The sequence below is a fragment of the Anomalospiza imberbis genome, chromosome 20, assembly GCF_031753505.1.
Source record: "Anomalospiza imberbis isolate Cuckoo-Finch-1a 21T00152 chromosome 20, ASM3175350v1, whole genome shotgun sequence".
Lineage (NCBI taxonomy): Eukaryota > Metazoa > Chordata > Aves > Passeriformes > Viduidae > Anomalospiza > Anomalospiza imberbis.
In genome coordinates, this window is record NC_089700.1 from 10,524,018 (window position 1) to 10,539,636 (window position 15,619).

Below are 15,619 nucleotides of genomic sequence, written 5' to 3' on the forward strand. Positions count from 1 at the left end.
ACTCTTCCAAGGGAAACAACAGCTACAGAAGAGCTGATAAATTCTCTAAGCACAGGTTAAGGGTTTTGGGACACTTCTCTTGATAGCACCCGAGTGCAGGACACAGGTCCCGATAGGACCCGAGCTCAGGAGACAGAACACAGAACATTCATCTGCACAAGAGATCTTCTACCCCATCACCTCCTGAGGTTCTGAGAGCTAAGCTGGGCAAGTTGGTGTTTTTCCCCCAGTGTGTCATGGTATAGCTGTTACCCAAAGGAAGTGTGTCATAGCTGTGGTTTTAGTTCCCCGCTTAGAGCCACATGTCATTGCAGTTACAGGTTTGCCTAAAAAACACCAGCACTGCCCAAATCTCCCTGCTGTACACTGCTGGTTGTTTGCATCCTAGGAGCACATACATGCACAAAGAAATCTTATTGTCCAAGGACTAAGTATCTGAAACATCCATGTTCTGTTGACTACATCCTGGCAAGGTAAGTACACATTTTCCTTCTCCTGTTTTAAGTTGTACTTTGAAGTTTCTTACATTTTGTAGAAAATTAAATGAAAACGTTTGAGTAATTAAAAATAGTAACCAACTGCAGAAATAGTATCTCCAACTGAATCAGGGAAGCTGATATACTGTATTTTTCATCATCTTAAAGGTTATTCACAGTCAGACTGAGGAATTAACAGTGACAGTCACTACTTGGCTCTGTTGTCCTTGCAGTGCAGATCTCGCTGGGTACCGAGACCCTGTCAATACCCAGACAGGAAGGGCTGAACTAAAAAGAAAACCAGCTCTTTAAAGATCAGCTCCTTTGCTCTCGTGCTTTCAAGAGCAGCCCTTCACACGACGAGCCCGCTGATTTTTAAGAAAAGCACATCTGGTCTGGAAGCCCACAATGAACACTGGGCTCAGTGTGCCCGGGGCAGAGCTGGGAGCTGCTCCCTGGGCAGGGACAGGAACGCTGCAGGGTGGCTGTGCTGGCTCTGCCTGTCCTGCTCAAAATAGCTGCAATGTTAAAAAACCCCAGCTTTGCTGGGTTTGCTTTCCTCTTCTTTTTCAAAGTATGCTACAAGGAATCATCCAGGTGACCTCCAGCACACACAAACAAAAATCCTAGCTGAGCTGTAGTTTATGACTAAGATGGTTTCTAGTTGAAACTGAACAGGATTAAGCTCAGGATGGAGAACAATTTTGTGTTATGGGTGAACTGCAGAGTTATAGACACAGATCTTTTGTTGCTTCCTTGTGTAAGAAGAGATCCCCTTACAGAGCAGGTGCTTCCCTGCCTTCCCTTCTCTGGGTCACACACCAGAACATCACTTCTCTGATTTTTCATCTTTAGACACAAACAAACACACTTTGTTACCTTTACAGGCAACAAACACATTTGTTCAAGAACAAACACAAAATTACAAGTGTTGCTTAAAATTAGCAGTGTTGCTTTTGGTCACTCCCTGTAGCATTTCCATTTGCACCAAGCAGAGTGTGTAACACCCAAAGGAAACGCTTTGATCTGTTACCAGAGACAGAAGAAAGACTCTGGTGGGACACAGCCCTGCCCTGGGAGGGTCAGGAGCAGCCTGGCCCAAGCAGCAGCACTGCTTGGCTGATTTGTCACTGTTAATTTGAGGTTATTGTCCTCATATCAGACCAACCCCACTCTCACATTCCTGCCCAGAATTCCAGAAAAATTCAACAGGTACAGATCTGAATGCCACACAAATGTGAAACAGAACATGTGAACGGTTACTCTCATTTGCATAATTATTGGTGGCGTTTCAAAGAAAATGTCACAATCTGTAGAATGTTCGGGAGAAAAATACAAGAAGTACATTTGTGATAAAGAGCTTTTTGTACAAAAAAAGCAGAAAAATAAGAGAACAAAGATTTTCCTGGGCATTTTAAAGTACTCCAGACAGCTGTGCTAGGAACTACATACAATTCATGTCACGTTATTGCTGTCACTTACAGGAACATTTTGGGTTCAAGTTTTTCCCTTGCCCATCTGCTCCCTGCAGGGTTCCCCTGCCTGCCCCAGGGGAATTCAGGGAGGTGAGAAGCAGCCAGTGATGTGTAACCTCCACAGGGTCTTTGTGTAAAGCAGAAGTGATGACCGGGTGTAACATGGGCAGCTCCAGAGAGAAGGCACTCCCAGAGTCTGCCCTGACATCACAAAGCCCTCACTAGGAAACACTTCTCTTTGCTCCATGTTTTTTGGTCTTTGTATGTTTTCTAGAACCTCAAACTGTCAGAAGTTTGAGACAATCTATACTTCCACAATCTGGGCACTTGAACTTGTCCTCCTACATCCCCCCAAAATGAGGCCATGTATTTTTCATCAAGAAGCCTGCTGTTCCCTGAGAAGTCCAATCCAAACCTCTAAGAACCAGCATCTGCTAAACTAGCACCACAATTTGTATTTTTGCAGGGGACTCAACAGGAAGATGCAGACAAAGAGATGCAGTAACCCACACGTGGCCTTCCCTGTCATGATAATCTTCTCCCTGTGGCTGCAAACGAGAGCAAACCACACGGGTTACCCTCACCTCAGAGAAGAAATCTGGAGTCCCATCAGCCAAAACCTCAGTGGGAGTCAGAACAGGACAGAAGCCAGCACAAATTCTCCTCTGAGCCTCAATTTCAGCAACCAAACGACTACTTTTGAAATGCACAGTACCCTGCCCTCCTTCTCCTCCACAACGACTCAAAATTTGACTTCCCCTGCCCCAAGTGCAGTTTCCACCACGGGAGGATTAGAGAAAAGCAGCAAACCCAAGAGCCCAATGACCAAAGAAACCTGTGAAGACAATAAGTCTCTCATACTGATTTGCTTCATTATCATTGCAGTTCTTGTGCTCATCTGCATCTCCCTGTTTCTGTCCACAGTCATAGTAGCCAACAAAATCTCCTATCTCAAAAGAGCCCAGCAGGGCAAACGCAGGCCCAGGAGCAATGGTGACCTCCTGGCCACCAACAGCTTATGGCCCACAGCAGCAGGAACATGGCAGAGGATGCCCAAGGAGACAAGTGGAACCGAGCTGATAATGCAGGAGCTGATATCAGGGAGGGATGCTGTGAACCAAAGGAAAACTGAAGATCAAACTATTGAGAAACTCACCAAAGCAGCAGATAATGAACAAGAAAGCAAAGAACCATCCCAGTCACACAAAACTATTTTAACCAATTTTGTAGTTGAGATTTAATTCACACTCAGGTAAAAATTAATCTTTTGCATTTGTTACACCATTAATGTGAGGCAAAAACTTCTCTTTCAAGAAACAGCAAGAATTTCCCCCCAGGAAAGCTAAATGCAGATTTTAGAGTTTTTCCATTTATGCCAGTGAGAATTGCTGCAGCCACGTGTGGATCCAGAAGGTAGTAAAACTGTGTTAAATAGCTTTCTGTAAGTAGTGTCAAGACTGGTTTTACTCCTTTGACCAGAAATCAGGCTGACAGGAGCTGAACAGGATAAACCAAAAGGACAGAATCTGCCCACGCTCAAAGACCACAGAGGGGAACAAGGAACAGTCTGTCAGTCTGGTCAACACTCTGAACACTAAGATGCTGCACAGGCATAACCAAGTTGCTTTTCAAAGGAAACCATACATTAGTCACAACTCTGATTCAACCACTAATCCAGGATCTAGCCCCTCTCAAAATGCCCTTTTGGATTTTCCAACATCAGCTCCTTAAACCAGCTTAATTACTTTTGAAGCAGACTGATTGGAACCATATTTATTGTGTTTCAACATTGACTATGAATAGGTGAAGTTTGTAGTACTTGCTAGAATATGAGAACTTGTTCAGTTTGTTATCTTCAATAAACTTGCAATATCAGTTTTTAAATTACTTATGTGATACTATTTCTCTAAGTCAAAATGTTAGAAAAAAATACGACCAGGCACTTTGGAATGATTTATTCCTGTAACACTGGCTGAGCTCAGTAAAGGTCTCTGATGACTCGCTGTGATTTCCTGCATCATGGAAACACACTCCACTTTCTCCTGACACCAAATAGAACATGCCAGGAATTCCTTTCAACCACAACAACTTTTAGTTTCTTTATTCTTAGAGACCTGACTGTCTCATAATTCCAGGGAGGTGCCTGTGGCTGCTCTCCCTGCAGCAGAGCTTTGCTCTTTTAAGGAAACGTGAGAAGCTCTCCACAGGCTGCTCCTTGGGCTGAAGCAGCTCTGTTGCACTGTGGTTACAAGTGCTGAAACTGCACAGTGCCAAAGCTCCAAACATCCTGTGCAGCTGTAACCAACAGCTGCGACACATAAGATGGTTGTATGAGTTTTGAGAGGACCAGGAAGACTGAATCCCTCACCCCAACTCCACTAGTTCACCCATTAGCTTGGCTGGCAGGGAAGATGCAGCAGCAGCAGAGGCAGGACCACAGCACCGTGGCAGCCAGGACAGAGACAGAGCTCAAAAAATGCAACTGCCAGGCTCAAAGGTGGGCCGTGTAGTGAGGAAAATAAAGCTGGAAGGAGTTTTGCATGCTTAGCCTAGAACTGGGAATCAGTTACAGAGGTTGAAGAGAATGGGGAGGAGACAAAGCAATCAGACGAGGAACTCCGAGTTAGTGTGAGTAGGGATCAGGATGTGTGCTTGCTGCAGGAGCAGGCAGAGTGTCGAAGAGCGAAGCAGTGCAGTCAGAGAGGCACAACAGGAAGGGCTGCAGAAGAATCTGTCAGTAGCTACTGGCAGAACACAATTGCAAAGTGCCAGGAGGACATATTTGGTGCGGGTTTCCTTCCGCCACACAGCCTTTCCAGGCAAAAATGCTCACGGGACCAAAGAGAGCGGCGTGGGTCACACTCCATGGGATGGACAGGGACAGACGGGGGGAAGCAGCTGCTCAGAGCACAGCCCTCCACCAGTGATGGCAGCAGGTCCCACACCCAAAAACAACCAAGCGAGCAGGGACAGGCTGAGGGTGAAATCAGATGTTACCCTCTGCCCCTCGGTGCAGCTACACAAGAGAGGATGTGTAAGCAGCCAGCATCCCATGACTCACCAAGGAACCCAGGGGTGGTTTCCCACTAATAACCCTGAGAGCACAGCAAACCCACCACTGAATTACATCAGCAGCTCAAATCCAGCCCAAACTTGCAGAGGTTTTGATTCACACAGAAGAAACGGTAACTATTTTCTGCAAAGACGGGCAAACAGGTACTTGAGAATTTCCACACAAGCACACGTAGGTGCCTGGTGTGGCAAGAGCCACAAAGACCTTTCTGCAGAAGCAGAAGCACCTTTTGCCCAGCAGGGCGGGCAGAGCAGAAGCTTGCCCGTGGACACACATCTCTGAGATAAGAGCCCCAGGAGCCCGCGAGCTGCTCGGCGCAGACGCTTCCTGCCGGCGCTGGAACTTCCTCCCTCTCTGCACAAACTTGTGCATGAAAAGAGCCATTTTACCCGCTCCGACTCTGAGCACACCCAGCCCTCCCGAGCCTTCCAACAACCGAGGCCACGGTGCCTGCTGCAGAGAAGGTAAATGAACAGGTAAGGATCACGTTCAAGTACTGAGCCTATTTTGAGAAGAGGGGAGCAGGATAAAAACGAAATAGAATCATTTTAACCCATTACAAACCTGTCAGAGTTTAGATGTTCTCTAGTCATTAACTTACTGCTCATGTGTGTTTACACTGCTGCATTTAAAATTTAATTTTGCGTATTTGTAAACCCATACAGACTCATGCATATTAATTTCCCAGAAATAGCTTCACAGGACTAGCACTATAGTAACTAATGAATTAGCACAAATTGCATGAAAGTGACTTCAGAAGGAAAAGAGCTGTGTAGGGGCTGAATTTTATATCATTTATTTCATATGGAGACATTTAGAGAGCTGAACTTTAATCAGTACAGGAAAAAAAAGCCTGTTTCATTCCAACAACTCAACATTTGCACAATCTGCATGCAGGAATTTATTTATAAAACACTTTACCATTAGAATGCTGTGTCATTAAAGCATAAGTACTTGGAAAACTTTTAAATATTTTGCTATGCTGAACAAATATGAGAACGGGAAATACAAGTTTAAGAGAATTGTAAAGAGCCTTTTACTTCTGTCTCAGCTTATATCACAACAAGCCATTTCTTCACTTCTGACAACCCTGTCTGTCAATGCTGCAGAGTTTGTTCCAGGTCCATAACCAGTTACATGACTGATAAATGTTATTTTGAAACCTTGTGAGGACTGCTCTGCCAATGCCTTTTTCTGATAAGGTGAAAAAAGATGATTAGAAAGCCATTACCTTCAAACAAGTCACTTTATTAATACGACCCATAATGCTGAAAATCTGCTGTTATTTGTAAAGTCAGTGCCCAATCTGCTGATCATGCAGATGGGAACAGGCTTGAAACGCGAAATACTGGGGAGGCCGTTATTTTCAGTCTGATGGCATTAACACAGAACTGTCTGGCGGCGATAAAGCGCAGAAACACACGTTACAAGTTACCATGTTCTACTTCTTCCTTGCAATAGCAGAGGACCCTTGTAAAGAGGCTGGAGGGAAATGGCCAGCAACCAGGTCATGCTGGTTCTCTTCTGTGGGGAAATCTGGAGCTCCCTTTCTGCAGCAGCACCTCACCACGCTGCCAGGACGGAAAGCCACACGTGCAGCACTGCCACGAGCCCAAGAGCAGACAAACCCCCTCTCTACCGACTGCAAGCAAGTGCGCCCAGCTTGTACGGGTCTGACAGAGCCCCGGCTGCCACAGAACCCCAGGCCTTCCCAGGGGAGGAGGAAGCTGGGGACGGCAGCTGGGTAGCAGCACTGCTAATTGGCAGCATTTTGATTGGGATGACGCTGGCAGTAATGGCCATTCTCCTGTGGAAATGCTGCACGAGGCCTCCTCTGGCCGAGTCCCACTGGGCGGGCCGGTCCCCCTTCGTGGATGGGGACACGTCAGATCTCTTTGTGGACTCTGATCCCGGCACCAAGCGTTCCTCGGTCTTATTTATGTTGCCTTGGCGACCGAAGCAAGGCCCAAACTCGCAGGAGGAGCCGACTGCCCCAGAGAAGCCACCCCAGCACGCTACCAGCACTGAGAACGGGCAGCCGGCTCCGCCGGCCCCAGCCCCTGCCTCAGAGGCAGCCAACACTGCAGCTGGCTCCTGTCCTCCCCCAGACACTCCACCCGAGTGCCCCGATCTGCCACCACCCCCTGAGTGGCTCAGGGAACCCGCTGAGGAGGCCAGCTCACATCCCAGCAAGCACTCAGCACTTCACTTGGAAGCAGAGGAACCAGAGCCCCCACACCTGAGCTACTGAGCCAGGAGAGCCATGAAACACTGCCCCAGCCACAACACCCTTTGGAGACTGCCAAATTAATTTCCAGAATACCCTACATCTTTCTTAAATCAAGTAACTTTCAAGAAAGTGAAAAAAGGAGAAGTTGACACAGGCAAGAAGGGTGAGGCCCCAGCATTTCCTTGACATTTCCCTGGTGTTTCCCAACTTTGGCTTTCACAAGAGACAACAACCTGCTTCTGCCTGAAGCAAATTTCTGACTACGAAACAAACTGTGCCCAGTCATCACCTGTAACTGGAGATTCCAGAAGGCAGAGTACACAGCTGTGTGTGCCAGCACAGCCAGACACAGGTAACACACACGTGGAGATGCCACAGACAGCCCGGCCTCAGAGGGACTCGGCTTCGCCCTGGGGTTTGCTCCACCAGCTGTGCAAGTGAATGCAATCATTTCCAGGACATTTTAATAAAGCTTTCTCAAAGATGTTTCGGTCACTTAAGGCCCACCTGAATATTTGCTTAGATACAGCATGCACTCAGTTACTAACACAAACTCATTTAATGGCCCATGGATGCTAGATTCCTTTGAGCTCCCGGTGTCCGAGTGCTCGGCATGCTCCTCTCTGGGCCCTGAGTACCAGCACAGCTCAGCTGCCCCACACCAGCCTTGGCTGGGCAGTAGCAGGCTGGTATCAGAAGTAGATTTTTTTTTTTTTTTACCAGTATTGAACATTTATATAAAGAAGCTACTAGATGCTGAAGCCAGCTTTCCATGAGAGCTCTGCAAAATGGCAGAGTTTGCAGCTCTCTTGAGGAGGGAATAGTTTTGTGGATGGAGCACAGAACAAAGATTTGCACGCAATAAACTTCAGAATTTTCTAACTATCACTAATAAAGAGTAGTACATTATCCAAATGCAATTCCAGGCTGCTGTGCATACAATGGCCATAGGAAAATATATTTTCAATTTTCTTTACTGTTTACATAAGCTGTATGATTGGGTATGCCTGAAGAATAGCATTACAATTATACAAAGACTTTTGTAAGGCTCGTTCACATGACACCCTGTTAAAATTAACAGCACTATAATCGAAACATTATAAACACTTTCACTCTCATATTGCTTTGAGAAAATCAGATCGAGATTTCCCGTAGAAATCCATAAAATCCTACGAGCTGAGCTATAATAAACCTGACAACACAGTGACAGCCTGATCCAAGGAGCAGAAAACAGCATTTGAAAATTAGGAAAATATATCCTGGCAGTGCAGTTTAAAAAAGCCGAAGCTAGAAAGCCTAAATGCACATTCACCTCTATCTCAGCAGGAGAGGTTAACGGAAGGCAGAAGGAAGCCAAGCTAAGCTGCCATTTCACACAGCAGCACGCAGGGGAGCGGCAGCCCGAGCTGCCCGGGGAGCCGGGGTCACTCCCGGCCCAGCCCAGCCCCGGCAGGCCCCTGGCAGGGCTCGGGCCGGCTCTGCAGTGCCCACAGGATCAGGTGGTTGCGGAGCCGGGCGCAGCCGTACGATGCAGCTGAGACAAGCACAGCCCCCGGCAGCCTCTGGAGCTGCTCTCCAGAACAAGGCGACCTCTAAGCTCCAATCCATCACGGAAACGATGTGCTGATACTGCAGGACACCACGGTAAGTTTGTGCTTTTTGATTTTACTCACAACATCCTACTACCAAACCAGAGATGGAAACGGGAATGGAATTAGGAGCTGATGACAGATGCTTGCACCAGAAATTTGCTGCAGTGTCAGAGATTTCTTACTAACGGTAACTCGGGTTCTAAACGTGTGTTTCCAGCTTTGAGATCGTAATTAACATTGTAAGGAGGAGAAAATGCTACAGTGCATGTAAGCATGAACAATGGAATTTGGGTTTCAAGCTAAATTCCTACGATGTATTTTAACCGGTTTACTTAAGCAAACAGCATGCCTGGATGGGGGGGACTGCTACATTACTGCAGAGATTTGTGAAGATCCAGTTGACAGCCATTTTTTCATCCTCTATAAATGAACACATTATTCCAAACATAATATAGGCTTGAAATCACTAAAAACAAGAAGCAGACATTGTATAATGTTTGGAAGAGACTCGCGTTTTCGGAAGAAAGCCCTCATTTGAGCTGGAGGGGGAAAGGGAGATGAAAAAAACAAGTCTCATTCTGCCAGACAACACGACAGGCTGAAGGGATGCTTTGTGAAGTCTCTCTTGAACAATTCTAAAAAGGACCGTGCCACAAAGGGGGTTATTGATATTTTTACTTAATTTCTCCTGCAAGTGGCCATTGCCAAGACAACCCTTATACAGAAATAAAATGTATTACATGGATTTAAAGGGTGTCATTTTGGTATATTTATTTCCAGGCAACAATGGAATACCAGATATTGAATACATCTACCTGTCTGCTGGTCCTTCTGGTTTTCATACCCACTGGTTTGGGTATCTGTCCTTCTAGCTGTAAGTGCTCAGGAAACGACAGGAATGTGGACTGCTCAGGCAGAAACTTAACTGTACTGCCCCAGGGACTTCAAGACAACCTTACGTATTTAAATCTGTCCTTTAACCAGTTTGTAGATCTTGATCATCAGCTAACGAGGTTCACCAATCTGAGGACCCTTGATATTTCAAATAATTGGCTCAAGAATGTTCCTGCTCATCTGCCCAAGTCCTTATGGGAATTATATGCCACAAACAACAATATTAAAGTTCTTCAGAAACTTGATACAGCTTACCAGTGGAATCTTAGAGTGCTCGATGTTTCCAGGAATATGGTGGAAAGAGCTGTCCTGATCAACAACACCCTGAGCAGTCTCAAGTTTCTCAATCTCAGCAGCAACAAACTTTGGACAGTTCCAACCAATATGCCCTACAACATAGAGACAGTGGATCTATCCAATAACTTCTTGTCCCAGATACTCCCAGGAACACTGTTGAGACTGCAACACCTCACAAGCCTCTACCTGCACAACAACAAGTTCTCATACATTCCTGACAACGCTTTTGACCAGCTCTCCCAGCTGCAGGTAATAACTCTGTACAACAACCCCTGGTCCTGCAGCGCTAACCAAAACATCCCTTATGTGCTGCAGTGGGTGCAGGGCACAGCTGCCCGCGTTGTGGGGGCCCCCTGTGCTGACCAGCCCTGGCCCTGGGCGAGCGCCGCGCCAGCCCCGGCCCAGCCCACGGCCCTGGACTCCAGCCCCATGATCAAAGGCACGAAGGCAGCGGACAGGGAGGCTTCTGCCGCGGCGCCCGAGCCCTCCAAAGTGACCAAAACGCACAAACAGTTTAAAGCCAAGGAAGTGCCTCCCTTGGCGACCCAAAGCCACCCGGCCCCGTTCCCCGGCGCAGAGCGGCCCCTGCTCCGCTCCCCCCACGGCCCCCAGGAGGCCGCGGCCACTCGCACAATCCTCGTCCAGGACGCCACCGAGGGCAACGCCAGCCTGGCCCCTGCCACGGGCTCCTCCACCACTCCCATGACTTTAAGCATCACCAGTGGAATGCCAACAAACTACTCCAAGGTGCCTCAAAGCACAACCGCTACCTTAAGGAAGGAGGAGGCCACGCCGAGCGCCCGCGTGCCCTCCCGCGCCAGCCGCTGGCAGATGAGGCTGCTCTGTCTGGCACTGCTGCACGCCGTGGCCGTGGCTATGGACTAAGGGCTTGCACCCCGTGGGAATTACTGAGCTTATTCCTGTGCTAACAGCTGGAGTTAACACATCCAGCTGAAATAATGGATGAAAGAAATTCCAAGTCCTGACTCTGATCTAAAGAAAGTAACAGTTCTTAAAGACGCGCACACTAACGTCTGGATTCTAAGCTGCTACTTATTTTCATATGTCTTAATTGAGTACAACTAATCTATTATTTTGTTTTTAAAAATGTGCTTATTTTGTATTTAAATTTTTCATTTTACTGGCACAGAATAAACACACCAGAATTTTCAGTACTGATTTTACGTATGATTTTGTCATTGAACAACTGGAAAAAAACAGAAGGCCTGTATCATATCTGCATTGTCTTGCTTGACTTGCCAGTGAGCAATTCCTGTAATATAGCAGCACAGATTCTTTGTAAGTTATGATGACATGCAAAAGAAAGGGAAAAAATAAAGGAACTAAACTGAACTGTTTCACTAATCAGAAGTTATTCCTGAGCAAAATCGCTAGCATGTATATCTATGTTTGCTTCATATGTATTAGAGTATTTTAAATATGAAGAACAACAGTTTTGAATTTAGGAATTAAATATGACAATGCCATGATGTCTGCTAACAGGGTGTAAAGTGAGATGGCAAAATGGTCCAACTTCAGCATGGGACAGTGGTAGGGGCCAGTATCCTTCTGCTCTGGCTTGACTTAGAGACTGCAGGCAAGTTATTGCTCTCTCCATAAGAAAAAAAAGAAAAAAAAAGAAGAAAAAAAAAAGATAAAAGTAGAGAAAAATGCCAGATGTTCAATGCCATGACACTGTCAAACACCAAGGAGTTATCTACCCAAATTAATGACCTGGAACTCCTTGATTTTATGTCAAGTAACATCCTGAAATGTTAATATGGTGTGCTTAAAAGAATACCACAAATCAGCCAGAACGTAGCAAACTACTATCACTAAAATGAAATATCAGCCGATTTCAAACACAGGTCATGTAACAAATCAATTGAGCAGTTAGCTGTCATGGAAACATTCCTGACTCTTGTGACTCCAAAGAGAATGAATCCAGTCCATGGCACTGAACATGCCCAAGTCCCTGCTTTCTAAGGGCGAGCATGGATGCTCTTCTCCTCGACATCTGCACCGTCAGCCAGTAGAAATAGTTGCACGCATGGTTCTGTCCAGTCTAGGAAAATTATCTAAATTATGGCAAAGGTACTTGATATACTACAGATGAAGTTTTGCAAACAGCATGAAATGAAAACTGAAGAACAAGTTAATTGAAAAAGTATTAGCCACTTAATATTACAGATCTTATACAATGTTTTCCATTCATTCCAGGCCATTTAATTTCCAGTTATTGTAGCATGAAGGTGCTGCAAAACCCAGAAAACCTCACAACCAAGACTGGAGTCCTCTGCCTGTTTCTCCTAAGGTGTCAGTGGGGGCTGTAGATCATTTACAACTACTGGTATCAGAGAAATGACAACTTTCCAATTGTGAACAGTATTTCTATAACCGGAAACGTATTTTAATTTCTAACAGTAAATGTTACACAATGGATTTGTACAGTTATTTCATTGGCATTTAAGTAAAAATAAAGCTATGTTTGTATTGAACTGAACTAGTGACTGTGCCTCTTTCCTAATAAGCGGAGTAAAACAAATAAATAGATAGCAATGTGTTATACAGACCTGTTTAAAGCAGATGTTTGGCTCCATTGTCATGTCTTATGGGGGGAAATGATGGCTATATTAAATGGCATTATTTAGATACTGGTGTATCTCTAATATTGCTTAGCAATAAGCTGATGAGATGATCACAACACTGGGACTATCCTTCCCCTTCCTACTCTTTAGAAACACTGAAGAAGTCCCTGCTGCCGCTCTCCTTGGACAGTCCCTGGGTTAGCTGAGTGCTGACTGACTGTAGCAGAGCACCAGCCCGTTTCCCATGCTCAGAACTCAGCAATTCCCAGAACTGCATCATTCTCGTGGCCTCATCCCACACAGTGGGAGCAGCTGGGCTTGCAAGGCAGGACTCATCACAAAATGAGGTGCTGTGGCTAAACTGCTTGATTTGAGGACATTACAGGAAATACTGCATGTGTCTTTGCTGCAGAATCAGTACAGGATGCCAAATTCTATTGCATTAAAAAAAACCTACAGGGAATTGACTTTAAAGGCTCTGAGGATGTTTCAGCCATAATGAGACAATCTGATGACCAGCAACAGGAAAACACTGCTTTCCAGAGGTTATCTGGGGCAAATTGCAAGCCCCCACCCTAAAGGACTTGCTATCCAGCCTTCAAACTCCTCAGCATGCTAAGAAAAGCCTGAAAGTGGAAATGGGGCTCTGGGGTTTCCCAAAAGCACGGGCAGGACTGGGGAGCTGGATCCCAGACCCACAGCTGGGTATGAAGTGAGCTGGCATCCCGGCACTCCAGGGCTGTGCTCCCTCCCAGACCCTGCCCGAGCTGCTGCAGCACCAGGGCTGCCTGCTCAGACTGCTTTCAGAGAAGCAGACTGGAATTTAGGCTTCCTGGTATTTTTCTGGAATACGAATGAGTCGATAAGGCAGCAGGGAGGAGGCACAAGTGTGGGAGTCCAGCACTTGTTGCTGAGCAACTGCGCAGCCACTCTGAGCTGAGCCCGAGGGCCTGGCTCTGTAAACACGCCGCACTCAGACCTCCAGAAATACTAAATAATTACTCTCGGTGCAGCTGGTACCCAAAACAACTATGTAGCATTTCAGGGCAATATTCAAAATACCAGAAAAGCTCTGGCACACCTCTAATAGCTGTGTACTCGCTCTGGAAAGGGTAAAACTGCTGTGGGGATTGCTGCGGTCTGCAGCAATAACTCAGAGGTTTTATTCCTATTAATTAGTTTGGGATCAGCTTTAAAACCTAATGGCAGTAGTTCAGGATCGATATTCATTGATTTATGGATCATTTTTGTAACTGGGAAGGATTAAAAACAGAAGAGTGCTGGCTCCAGAAGCTGGGCTGTTGCCCAGGAAACAAAATGTGAAGATAGATGACAGAAGGAATTAAATTTCACAGCACAAGAAGGACATAAACTGATCCAGATATATCAGTAAAATGACTCAACAATGCCTTAGCAACCAGATCTTCAACTATAAAAAACAAAAGACCAAAAGAAAAAAAAAAGGGAAAAACAGCAACCCCAAAAAACCCCAGCCTGCTACAAGTACTCAAACAGCCTGGCAGCTCCAATCTAAACAATTTTTCCACATTTCACACCTTGAAAACGCAACACCTGACTCAGAACCAGAAGACAAACACCCCAAATAAGCTCCACTTAGCCACACCCCTACAAGAGGGGATGATGCCAGAGCATCATCCCAGAGCAAAGTCCTTCCTGCTGGTTTGAAAGGCAGCCCTGCCAGGATTCCTCAATTGTGCGGCTGCTGAAGACAAAGGTAATAACTCACCTAGCAGCAAGGCTCATGTTGCAGTACAACAATATTTTCATTAGTATCTCATACCTGGATAAAATGTTCAAAAATCTGCTCCTTCCCACCCTCTCTGAAGGCAGGAATGCTTGGCTGACTGGAGACCATGACAGTTTTGCCCATTGAGGCATCTTTGGATAAATTAGTTTCTCTGCTTTTAAAGAAGAAGGAGGTGAGCTAGGCCTAGCAAACATGTGGTGCAAGCTTTTGTCTTGATTTACTTCCAGAAATTCTTTCTCTGCAGCTGAAATAACCATCTCTTGCTCTGCAAACAAGGACACGCTGCATGTCAGGTTTGCACAGAATACATCAGGATGCCTCGGATCACTGCCAGGCACAGTCACTTTTTAAGATGGGTTATCACTACTCTCTGCATTTGTATGCCTAATTTCTTCTCTGAACAAGGCAGGATAACAATGCAGGCATTTTGTTTGACTTGACATGAAATAAGACCGTGTCTAATGAACAAAATGGAGAAGAAAAATGTAGCAAGCAAACAGGGTTTTTTAAAGAGAATTCAAAAGACTGCCTTTGCTTCTAACTCTGTGCATGTAAGGGGATTAAACATTAGGGATCTTGCTAAAAAAAATAAATTTTAAAGGGGGGAAAAAGGCATCCAGGCTGCCCTCGAGGCAGTCCATTCTGTCAGCACACCTGCAGGTTTCATGGACTGTTGTGTGGCTTTTGAAGACAGAAAATGAGTACAGAAGATAAGCGATGCTCCTTATCTTGTGTTCTTTCACTGCATCAAACAATCACCACTGCTGACATCCTCTCATGACAACACTGGAAGTGCCCCCCCAGTGCCACTGCCACCATGGGCAGCACAGCCAGCACCCCCAGGCAGGGCTCTGCTCCCAGAGGCACGAAAGGCACCAGCCATGACCAGACCATGAACACCCCAGGGGCTGTGCCAGCACCCCAAAGTGCCTGGAGAAATCCCAGCCCTGGCAGCATTCCCAGGGCCCCCCAAGCCAAACCAGCCTCCCCAGTGCTGCCAGCACGCCCCCACCAGCAGCACCTCAGCACAGAGAGCAGCTTCAGCAGCTCATCCAGTCCTCAGAGCTGCCTCTGACCACACCTGGGGGTGAGCACAGGGATCTCCCTTTCCTTAACACCTCTAGGAATGACTCCTGTCACGAGTGTAATTACTTTGAAATTAGAGTTTTGGTTTAGGAAACAAATCAAATATTCTGTCAGCAAATATAAACAAATAAGCTATTTTC

General features: G+C 46.1%; 4 protein-coding genes across 7 annotated transcripts in view; 3 read left to right on the plus strand and 1 right to left on the minus strand.

Annotated features, from left to right (window-relative positions):
* Positions 1–15,619, minus strand: part of NF1 (neurofibromin 1) — a 75,841-nt gene that overhangs the window by 22,144 nt on the left and 38,078 nt on the right. The gene's annotated exons all lie outside the window — the stretch shown is intronic.
* EVI2A (ecotropic viral integration site 2A) lies at positions 294–3,836 on the plus strand. The gene is made up of 2 exons (XM_068210750.1): positions 294–473; positions 2,418–3,836. Exon 2 carries the CDS (start codon positions 2,434–2,436, stop codon positions 3,190–3,192), a length of 759 nt encoding a protein of 252 aa, XP_068066851.1. The 5' UTR covers positions 294–473; positions 2,418–2,433; the 3' UTR covers positions 3,193–3,836.
* On the plus strand, positions 5,314–8,590 carry EVI2B (ecotropic viral integration site 2B). The gene has a single exon (XM_068210752.1). The coding sequence runs from the start codon at positions 6,517–6,519 to the stop codon at positions 7,273–7,275; it is 759 nt and encodes a 252-aa protein (XP_068066853.1). The 5' UTR covers positions 5,314–6,516; the 3' UTR covers positions 7,276–8,590.
* Positions 8,694–12,540, plus strand: OMG (oligodendrocyte myelin glycoprotein). Of its 2 annotated transcripts, none has more exons than XM_068210733.1 (2): positions 8,694–8,898; positions 9,627–12,540. In XM_068210733.1, exon 2 carries the CDS (start codon positions 9,633–9,635, stop codon positions 10,920–10,922), a length of 1,290 nt encoding a protein of 429 aa, XP_068066834.1. In that variant the 5' UTR covers positions 8,694–8,898; positions 9,627–9,632; the 3' UTR covers positions 10,923–12,540. The 2 variants fall into 2 exon arrangements, with proteins under 2 accessions (XP_068066834.1, XP_068066835.1); XM_068210734.1 differs by having other exon boundaries at positions 9,831–12,540.